The sequence below is a fragment of the Monopterus albus genome, unplaced genomic scaffold (genome assembly GCF_001952655.1).
Source record: "Monopterus albus unplaced genomic scaffold, M_albus_1.0 scaffold435.1, whole genome shotgun sequence".
Classification (NCBI taxonomy): Eukaryota; Metazoa; Chordata; class Actinopteri; order Synbranchiformes; family Synbranchidae; genus Monopterus; species Monopterus albus.
Window position 1 is genome coordinate 98,408 of NW_018128315.1, and position 11,299 is coordinate 109,706.

The 11,299-nt window shown below is 42.2% G+C and overlaps 1 protein-coding gene across 1 annotated transcript in view; it reads right to left on the minus strand.

Annotated features, from left to right (window-relative positions):
• Window positions 1–11,299, minus strand: part of retreg1 (reticulophagy regulator 1) — a gene marked incomplete at its 5' end in the record, with an annotated part of 21,875 nt that continues 10,576 nt past the window's right edge. Inside the window, 6 exons of the mRNA XM_020587029.1 lie at window positions 1–1,809; window positions 2,709–2,832; window positions 3,652–3,722; window positions 4,516–4,638; window positions 4,890–4,974; window positions 5,348–5,465. Of these exons, the coding sequence (XP_020442685.1) occupies window positions 1,289–1,809; window positions 2,709–2,832; window positions 3,652–3,722; window positions 4,516–4,638; window positions 4,890–4,974; window positions 5,348–5,465 (1,042 nt within the window). The remainder of the gene's footprint in view (window positions 1,810–2,708; window positions 2,833–3,651; window positions 3,723–4,515; window positions 4,639–4,889; window positions 4,975–5,347; window positions 5,466–11,299) is intronic.

The window sequence follows — 11,299 nt, forward strand, 5'->3', positions numbered from 1 at the left end:
TCAAGGAAGGGGGAATGATCAAATAAGGGAATTGACCCAGTGACAACTGTAGCAGCAGCAGCTGGAGAGTTCTGAAACTATGGCCATTTAGTTATATAGAATCTAACAAGAAGGCTTTCCAATTGCTGCCAAAATATCACCTTGGGTTACCGGTTAATTATACATTTTGCTGCAGGGATACTGGTCTCTACAGTTCAATATACAGTATTTTGGCTTGAATTATAATAAGGCCAAATGTTTGGTATTTGTTTTTATTTGTAGCTTATCAGTTTTAGTTTACAGTCCTTATCATCCAGACACGTGGGAGATTCAGAGCACATTTACTTTATTTCACTTTATTTAAACCACTATTTAGCATTTATAAGCAATATAAGGTTAATAAATTCTTTTAACACACTATAGTTTTGTCGCAGGCAGATATAAGGTCATTTTAAGTATATAAACAAATAACAAATGGCTGATAAAATAACATAAGACAGTTGTAAAGGAATAAAAAATATTTTTTTACTAATAATATATCACTTACATACAGTATACAAATTAAGTATTTATTTTCAAATACTTCTTCAGTACACTCCATGACAGCAGAACACATGAAAACACAAGGCTTTGAGATGTGGCTAAAAGGTCTGACAGAACTTAAGGAAACCTTGAGTTCATTTTTAGTTTAACGACTATTTCCAAGGACAAAAGCTACACATCAGCCACAGCTTAACTGTCTTATGCATCTTTATGTAGCGAAACAATAATTAAAGATTATGTAGCAAATGTCTATTATGGGAAGACACTATACATCATCTGTCCAGAGTCCATCCATGTTAACACAGTAGGCTAATCAATATGCTCTGAGCTTCCTCAGGGCAGTACCGGTGAAAACTGTAGGCACATAACAGGGAACTACTGTAAATACATAGTTAAATAATTAAATATGCAGTGACACATACAGATGGCACAGGCAGAGACACCCTCCATGTTTCCAGTAAAATGTTCTCACCCGTCCTTTCTTCTGCTCAGACACATCTCTCCAAACCTATTAGAAACATGCACAGCTTGGATACCTCCATTAGAGCAACATAATTGTTAACTGTGTATTCTACTGACACTGGTGAGTGATGCCCCCTCTGTTCCTATTGGTGAATGTCACAGCACATGTCGTAGGGGATGTCAAACCCGGTGAGAGAAGGAATAACAGCGTCATCTTTTTGTCAGGACAACGTGAGGTGTCCCAGATGCTAGGTCAGTCACTTGTAACCTGTCCTCCTCTCTTGTCAACCATACCTTTCATCAATCAGTGGCGTCTCAGGAGTTTGGAGAGGAATCCAGAGGTGACCGGCTTGTCACTCCTTTCCTGAGCCTCCTCTTTGGCCTGGGCCTTCTCCTCTCCCAGTCCCAGCTCCCCCTCTAGTTGTTCCAGCTCCGACTGGTCCAGCAGCTCAAAGTCCTCCACCTCACTGTCCGACTCCTCAGCCAACTCCAGTAGCCTGGTGGATTCTGGGAGTCTGGACCGCATCGAGTCTTCACTCAGCGCAGTAAAGCTGACAGCTGCTACTATTCTCTCATGGATGGCGGCTGTGACTGCGGCGGTGATGACATCTCCTGCCATCTGGCTGACCAATTCCAGTGCTTTGTCAGTGAGTTGGTCTTCGTGAGAAGGTGTATGCTTGGATTTGATTGGCTGCTGGGGCTGAGGTGGAGGCGAGGGAAGGCCGAGACTTAGGTCATCATCGTCATCGCCATTGGTCGTTGCCCCGTTGTCAAGTGAAGGGAATTCTGGGAGGCCACCAGTGAACACTTCTTCTCTGTCGAGGTCTGTGAGGTTGAGGTAAAAAGAAAGATTTTTTGGTAATATTGTAAGACAGTGGCCAAGCAAGTGTTTGCATTTGCACGAAGACATAGTATAAATTATTTTTCTCTAAAAACTTAATTATCTAACTGTGATATATAAATTTTGAGGCTTTGGATATTAGCAGGTGCCCTAGGATACTAGGATGGGCATTTTTCAAAGTCTTCTGATGTTTCATTGACCAAACAATTAATAGATTATTCAATAAAAGAAACAGCAGATTATCAAAGCACACTAGCAAAGAGGAGCTACTCTGAAAAGTTGAAAAACCAGATTTCAGCCAATGATCCCTCGTCTGTGTGGAAAAGCCTACACAACCTCATCAGTTGTAGGAAACCATCACTCCACTCTAAACTGACCCAGCTCACTGAGCCTGCCCCCACCTGTCAGTAGATCTGACAGACAGGAAGCAGCAGATGAGGCTGGGAAAGCCACATCCAGCACCCAGACTATCAGTGACCCCCAGGGATGTAATGGTCTGTTCTTACACGTGTATGGTACATTTCTATGCATTTCAGCACACTCAAAGTGCTTTCACACACTATTTGGCAGTTCACCCATTCACACTTCCAAGCACTCACACAGTCACACAGTCAGTGTCTTACTCAAGAACACTTCCACATGTGGTGACATATTTGATATGTCCATCTTGTTTACAAAACATAACTACTTACAGTACATGTATGTGGGTATACTAGGAGAAACCCCTACCATTTACTGTTTAAGAATGCATAACCAGCTCAGTTTTGCTGTGGCCCTTCAATCAGATGTGTCTTTGTGTTTCTAAACCCTGATAGTACAACTCCATCGTCGTTATTGTAAAACTGTGCCCATCTGTATGATGTTGTGGACGGGACAAACATACCCTCTGAGTTCTCAGTCTGTGGTGTGTGTCCTTCTGACAGATTGAAAGTTCCGTTGTCCGTCCACGTCACGTCAGACACCTCTGTGTCCGACACAGACATTTCCTTACACGCTGTGGAGTCAAGCTGTAGGCAGGAAATACATGGAATGTCAGAGTCTAGAGGGTAAAACGTGGACAGTTAGCTCACTGGTACAACTGACACAGCAATAAATGTGCCCGTCTGACACAGCAGTGGCAGCATGCTCATTAAAAATAACAAGTTAGCAAAGGAAAGATTATGACATCAACCAAGGGGTAATTGTCACTTTCAAATGTAATATCAGCTCAACATTACTGACTCTGGGGATAAAATATAACGAAGCTGCCATGTGTACTATGCTGTGTGCACTACACTTGACTGGTACTTGTAGATTACAGGATAAAGAAAAAGTGCACAGAGTATAATCTGAGATTAACGTGACTTGCACAACTTGACTCCATTTATTATAATCAGTCTCCATCTGCTGATGAAGACCACAGGATGTGGCTATGAATGATAAATACTCAAATAAGTAGACCTTTGCTTTCCAGTCTCATGTCCAGTCATGACTTTAGTGGATCATTTCTCACAGCAGTCAAATCCAAATCAAGTCCTTTATTTGCGAATTTAACCCGAATTAAGCCCACATTTCCAATCTCAGTTGACAGCCCTACTGGTATGATGACTCACCTCTCTGCATTACACCCTCTTCAATAAAAAATGGTGATGTAAAGGATCAAATCTTGAGGGTTTTGTAGAAAGGACACTGTAATCTGCAGCCAGGTGCTTGGCTGGAGGAGCAACATTTAAAAAGCATCATGTGGCACTCAAGCCTCGATGCTCATGTGGATCATGTGTAGTGATTTTCAGATAGCTTTAACAGCAGCATAATTAGACTGAGATGAAATGAGGTGATCAGCCAACCTTGGGAAACATGGAGGAGAGGTCTGACTCGATGCCCTCTTTCTCAGTCTGGGCCTGGATGACTCTCTGCTCTGGAGGGAAGAAAACATGGACGACACTGGCTTAGTTTTCTAGTCAAATATTTAATATAATAAAAGTGAAATAAGAGCTGTAGGTTTAATAGGGTACAATTAAAACAAATACTTATGAAGGGTATTTATAATTTGATTTACACTTTTGGCTTTACTTTTAGTGGGTTTACAAACATCCACAGTATTCACAGTCAAAATGTTTGATGTAATGTGTCGTTGAGTATTTTCTTCTGTCCCAGTGAGGGGTGTTTTTTGAAGAAAGAACACAGACATTTGTACAATGCATTTAATACATAATACACAAACACTGACCCACTGATATTTTGAAACTAATAAAAAATGTCAAATTAAAGTTTAAAAGCTTGACATGTTGCTCTAAACCAGTGTCTTACAAACTGAGGGCCAGGATGGGGGGTGGGGGCTCAAAATATTTTTGCTGATCAAATGGGGGGCCTAGCACAAAAGGGTTTGGGAACCACTCTAAATACTAATATGGTATCTCTGTCTTGTAAGGTTCTCATTTTTTGTTTGCTTGGAGTAAACAGAGGTCAAACTGGGTCATCTACCTGTATGAATGTCAGTCACCAAGAGTGGTCACAAAAAGTCAAGAGCACCACATGGGGACACGCAAACTTCATCAACAACAAAGAAAACATGGAAAGAGAGATCACAGTTCCCTCCGCCGTCTGACTGACTACTGTTTGCAAACTCCCTTTGCATTAACAATGCACAAGTTGAGTGAAAATACATAACCTAATAGGTTGTCATATGTTACATGACATATAATATTTACCATGCTTCCTTTTGATTTTCTGAAGGATCTCCCCGATGCCAAAGTCCAGCTTCTGTAGAACTGGCTCCAGCCACAATCTGACCTCATGAGATGAAATCAGAGGCCACAGGAAAACGCCCAGCACTGCAGCGGGACATCAAGAACATATGTATTTAATTCAATAAAAGCTATCTATATGCTGCCATACAAACACACTAAAAGTATTTATTTGCATACATAACTCTGCCCACTATGTTAGGATGCAGTATTTGGTATCTGTCAACTGTTATGCTGCTGAGACACAGCTATACCTCTCATTCATGAAGCTAGACATAGTCATTTTGTTTACCCGGTTCTTCCAGTTACTAAACTGGCTTCTTCTTTAATTGACTCACCTAGAATATATGATATAACAACCCCTGGAATGTAGCGTCCTAAGACGGCAAAGAAGGTGCACAAACTGCAGACCAGCAGGCAAAACTAGAAGAAAAAGAAAGGAAACAAAAGCAAAATATGATCATATGGTCATTTTCTGCTGTCAGAGTGCACAGTGAGGGTCAGCTACTTTCTTAGAAAAAATTCTGCAAATGACTCCACCCCCGTCATGGCAGAACTGCTGTATGCAGATTTTCTCATGCCATTTGATGCAGTATGAGGAGCTGTTTACACGGTACAGAAGAGGATTGGGGCCACTGCATAAAATCTATTCTAAGATTAAAGTCAGGATTCAATGGGCAAGATACCTCCAGAAGGCCTGACAACCACCTGCTTCTCCACTTTACTGTCACTCAGCTAAGGTTAGTCTGGGGTTAGTCTGGGGTCAGTCTGGGGTCGTCGGCCGCCTCTGCCTCACCTTGCCTGGGCTTTGTTGTTTGAAAGCCGATGTCTCTTGGAGGAAGACTCTGAGGGAGTCGCTGAGCTGAGGTCCAGTCCTGGACTGGCGGTCCTGGCCTGAGTCAATGATCTCCCACCTACAGGCAAATGAAGGCAGAAGCAATGTTAGTCATCTTTAAGATAACTCACCTTGACTGTGCATGCTGCTACTAGATGGGTCTAAAATGATGGTTCAGGTGGATGGTTGGTCGTACAGGTTGTATGACACAAGACACACCAGTTTTCTTTAACTATTAAGAAAATATCTTTCTCCAGCCTTCCTCAAGCAGTTTTAGTGGCCTGAACATGCAACAAAGTGCTGTTATCAGCTGTTACATTATAAATGATGGTTATAGCGTCTTTAACTATGGTCATTCAAAATTGTATGTCCTTTCACCCAGTGCTGCAACAATTTATGAATTAACTGATAAAAAAATCAACAGAAAATGGATAAAAAAGAAGTGGATTCAATTAGGTCGATTATAAAAATGGGGTAAAAAAATAAGATGCTTCAGGTCAGTACAACCATTAAATAAAGACAAATTAGATGTGTCACTACAGCTCTATGAAGTCTGGGTGACAGTCACATGGTATATCCAGGTTTACAATTGGCTAAAAAACTGCTGTGGGAGGTGGGAGACAGAGGAACACTGGAGCCAGTGGGCAGTCTCTGCTCTCACATTAAGGACCTGAAGCTGCTGGCACGTTTTCAGTATAGGTTTTATAATCGTACCTTGAAATTTAGCATTGCCGTTTGTTCACCTAGTGTATCTGCGCTTTACAAAGTAGGTGACTTGACTTGTCGGTGTGTGTAAGATGAATCCGCATTAAAAAAAATAGCATCAACATTTGACTTGACTAAGAAAGAAGGTTTATCTGGAGGCACAGAATTCTACTTGGTTAAGGGCAGCTGATAAAACTTTGTCCAAGAAAATAGACCAGTCCAATGCAAATGTCATCATCTAAATTAAGAAGCCTGCCATAAAACTGTTAGATGACTCAACAGACAGGTGGTGGATGAGAATAGGGATGTGAAAGTGCTTTCCGTGTTGTGGTACCACTGGAAACTCTGTGCCACCTGGTGAGGTATGAAACTTTCCCCTCTCATGTTGGAGTGGGGGGGTGTTCCCATTTAAGCACTACTATCAGCCCTCGTGCTCACTTGACATAAAAGAGCTATAAGAGGCACACACCCATTTGTAGGTCATGTGTGATAAATAGACGAGTCCTGCTTCGTCTCTGAGATGCTCTCGCCATTAGTTTAACTAACTGGAATCCCTGGGTTTTTGTCACTAAGGGTTTCCTTCGTCCGTCTTTCTGAAAAACTGATACTGTTGCAGGTGATGAATGAGTACAGTGATGGGACAGTAACAAACATAAAACTAACAATGGAATTATTATTACCTTGAATGGAAAACTTTCCATTCAAGGAAAACAATCCCCAGTAGTTATTTGAAGTAAACCAAAGACCAAATTAAAAAAAACCTCCCAGAAAATGTCAAGATTTTAGGTTTCATGTAGCTGTAGTGTTCTGGGGCAACATTAGGACAAATACAGCACCAGTGGCACCAACAAAACAGTTGAAGGCTTGGCTCGCAGCCGAACCTTCCTGCTGGCATCAGACAGTCTGACTCAGATGGGGTATTTAAATCCAAACTCAAAGCTCGTCTGTACCCTGTAACTTTCAGCTAGCGCCATAGTATTAATGACTTCTTGCCTTGTATGGGCCACTATTCTCTGACTGGTGGGTCTCAGTGTATCTATGAACCATGGCTGTACAGTGTAGTCCATGTTGTCCTGCTGACAGGATCACTGTAAACCTGAAAACCACTGCATCTCTCTAACCCTGTTTGTCTGTTCCATGAGCACATGAGCGTCTCTTCACCTCCCAGTCCTCTCTATCACTCAGGTTCTCTGTGCCAGACCATCCGCCATCGTGGGACCTCTCTCGCTCCTCTGGCTGTCAGGGCCTCATTCAGAGGTGTGTATCTGGATCCATGTCCTTCAGGAGTCTTGGCTTCTTCTTGTCCTCTCCCTCCCTTTCACTTTCTTGAGCTTTCTCTTGCTCTAATGTGCATCTGTTTCCTTCACCTGTATGTGTGAATGATATGTTTGGGTTTTGCCTCCCGTGTGGTTGTGTAGTTTGTCCTCCTACTAGGTTTTTATGTAGAGGGGAGTTTGCTTGGTGCGGATCTGGTGGAGGCACGTGGAAACTGGCTTGTCCTCCAGGATCACGTCCACTATGTATGCTACAATATACAGTTTTGTCACTCTGACAGTCCATACTCTCAGTCTATTATGTTGATTTATTCTGTACACATCTATCTCTTCCATTCTGGAACAGGGATCCTCCTCTGTTGCTCTTCCCGATGTCTCTTCCACTTTTTTCCCCTTAAAAGTTTTTTTTGTGGAGTTTTTCCTTATCTGAGTCAAGAACAGAAGGTGTCATGTGTTGTACAGACTGTAAAGCCCCTTGAAGCAAATTTGTAATATTAGGCTATATAAATAAAATCTGATTTGACTTGAATTTACTAGGACAGGTTTATATGCAATGTCTTATCCAAGCACATGTAAAGTTCACCAATGGCTTTTAACTACACCACCTCCAAGACAAGAGTTTGTCTTCATGTTACTGGGGGTAAAATTGCATCACCAGATTTACCAAGAACGCCACCCAGCAACAAACTCTAATAAACCGCTCTCCAGATGACCTGTGATATGATGAAACTTTAGGGTACATTATCCAAGAAGACCTGCGTCTCTTTCCAGGAAGACCCCTGGAGAAAAGCTTATCTTGTCCATCCCTTACTGCTATTATTGCTTCACAGTATCTCTATCACATGATCAGCCCATCATGTTTCCCTGGAAACTGCCCGCACACGGCGACATGTGCCTGGAAGTTGAGAGAGCAGCAGCGGGTCAATCTTTCATCATAAGGGTTATGTGAGACAAGGCTGAGTGTGTAGGTCAGATGAGAAGGGCTGTGGGTGTATATGAGATACTGTAGCTCCTCACTGCCTCTTGTGCTCATTCCTTTACCCGAGCAGATGCATGATTAGGGGAGAAGAAGGATGGCATTACCAACTGCGAGTGTTTCTGGACTGGGGATAAGAGCCAGTGTTTTCAGAATCAGCTTTATTGGCCAGGCGTGTTGGACATGAGGAATCTGACTATGGTACAGCGGCTCTCAATGTGCATGTACATATCCCCATGCGAGGCAACAGCATGAGTCTAAATTTTAGTAATTTTGATCCTGTCTGACAGTGTTGTGTGAGCGCAATGCTAAATCAGTCGAGTACTCTGTTAATTCTTATCATAGAGGAACAAAATTAAACAGACCTTTATTAGACAGAACAGGCCATCATATCGGAGAATGACGAACCTGGCATGTTAATCAACCTAAGTGAATTTTTTCCCTTAAATCTAATTATTGTTGCTATTAGTGGCTCATTGGTCACAAAGGATTAATGTAATTTCCTGTTTGTACGGCAGTGGGGAAAAGGAGTTACACAGCCGTGCATATAGGGAGGAAAACCAACCGGGGAGAAGGGTATTGCTTTCCATTATTAGCAGCTGCCAACAAATGCTAATTTGCACCACTTCAAATGCCAGAAGTTTTCCTTATGAGCTGCCAGCAACAGGGATAAATGTGGAATGTGTCAGAAACACTACATTAAATCAGCACAACCCAGTCAGGGTAGACAGGTGTATGAAACAGCAAATCACTGTAAATCTCTTGCAATTCAAGGTAGTTTTACAAACAGCTGCAAAAGGTCCATCAAGCAATACTGACTTCTTATTTGGAACATTGCTAACAATGGAGAAATCTGTGTAGAAATATTGAAAAACTTGCTACAAACAGGCAATTTCTATGACTGTCTAAAGATTTATGCAGTGAATATGCTGACATGACACCCAACCCTAACTGGTGCCCCTTCCTCAGCAGTGGATATCTCATTTTGGAACATACATTTCCACAAATTTGCAAAGCAATCATATCTCATTCAACTTCCATCTTTACTATACTACTGTAAAACCTTAAAAACCTCGATCAGATATTTTCCGATTAACACAGGAGTGTCACAGCTGTGTTACTGGGCGGGAACCTGCCGAGCTGCTGTAGTAACCAGATCCCAACAGCTGTTTCCAAGACAGCTGCTTTCCATCCTCTGTTGGATTTATATTTAGGACAATGTCATTTAATGTGATGAAACACTTTTGAGACAGTTACCCGGCCAAGTGTCACTGTGTTACTTGTGCTGTTACTAAAAGTTCCACTAATGTTATGCTTCACACCCACCTCCTCTATTATGTTCTTATGTTAGGACACCTCATCATGCATTATGGCTCGTAGGGCTTGATCAAACCAGCATTTATGACAAAAAAATAGAGGACCACATTTCAATCCCAGCAAAGGAATCGCTGCATCAGTAGATCTCCATGGTGCTTTCAGTTAGAGCTCAATTTTGGACTTTTGGTTTTCATTGTTGTTTATAAGCTGGAAACCAATGTCCACCAAACGTATAGAACCTCGTTGTGCTGCATGAGAAGAAACAGTAGCAGTGTTCATTACCCATCTTGCTACAAATCATATTAACAGCGGCCAACAGCATCTGCTGAGATGAACGGTCTAAATGTCATCTGTGACTTTAGTTGAACTGGGGTTAGGTTGGTTTTAAAGGAGAGGCTGCTCTGATCACATAGTGTGTAATGCTGTTTGGCTAAAACTTTGCTACTGTTTTAATGGACACCAGCCAGACAATCAAAAACAAAAAGTAACTGACTTTTGGAGAAAGTGACACCATATTTCAGGTTAAAGCAAATGGTGGTACTTGCTGTCATGACTGTGAGATCATATTTGTTTGAATTCAGACTGTGTGGGGTGGTTTTATATTCCCTTCTGTGTCTCTGCCAGCCTGTGCCCTCAGAGATTTTTACACCTCACTATTTTTGGTTTCAAGTTTAATCTGGAAGCATTTGCACAACTTCAGAGGAACAACGGTGAACCTAACACACAGGTGTTCCTGTCACATGAGCTCTACAAACCCAGGAGAAGGGAATCTATCATGTTTCATTACTCCAGATCATTACAGTGACCACCACCGTCCACTGGTGTGTCAGTCAGTGAGTTTATTTACCATAGTATAAAAACTTCATTGCTCCAACAGAAAGATGTCCAGCTCTCAACAGAGAACTTGACAACAGCCACGTCATAGGACTGCAGGGGAAGGAGAGCATGTGCACCACATGAGCAGCTGTTGCGCAGGTGTCACTTTTTACCCAGGCAGTAATCTTGAAACAACACAGGGAGTGACATGTCTGAGCTTGTAACAAGCCTGGTGACAACACTTTAAAAATAGAGCAAGACAAACAATCAAACAATGCAAGGGATAGTGGCAAAAAGCATCTTGTTCTTCACTTGTGACTGGGAAAGGCAGGGGTTTAAATATGTTTACCCACCTGTCTGTGTGGACACACAGCACTCTGATGCACCAACACCTGTTAATGTTCTGCCTACAGCCTCATATGCAGCAGGATGGGAGCGAAAGCAGTCACAGGTGACTGAGTTTACAGTTAATATCTCTGCAAAAGGACGGACTGCTTGTGTCTGTGTCAGACACGAAGCCAAAATCTACAAGTAATATGAGACGCCAGTGTTATGGACGACGTGGAGAGATGACACAATGATGTGTACTGTGGGTAGATGTGTGCCCAACGTCATGATGTTGATCTGTTTAGACTGAACTGAGAGGTAAATGTGCCAAAACCACCACTGCTTCTGTTGAACCAACTGCCCTTGTCACGGGTAATACGTAGGTTAAAATGGGACCAAACACTGACTGCACAGTGAAGGCAGCAAACAAAACCCATATTACAGTCCCCTGTAGGACAGCTTCATCAGCAAATGGCCTGGATTTTATGTTACTAACTG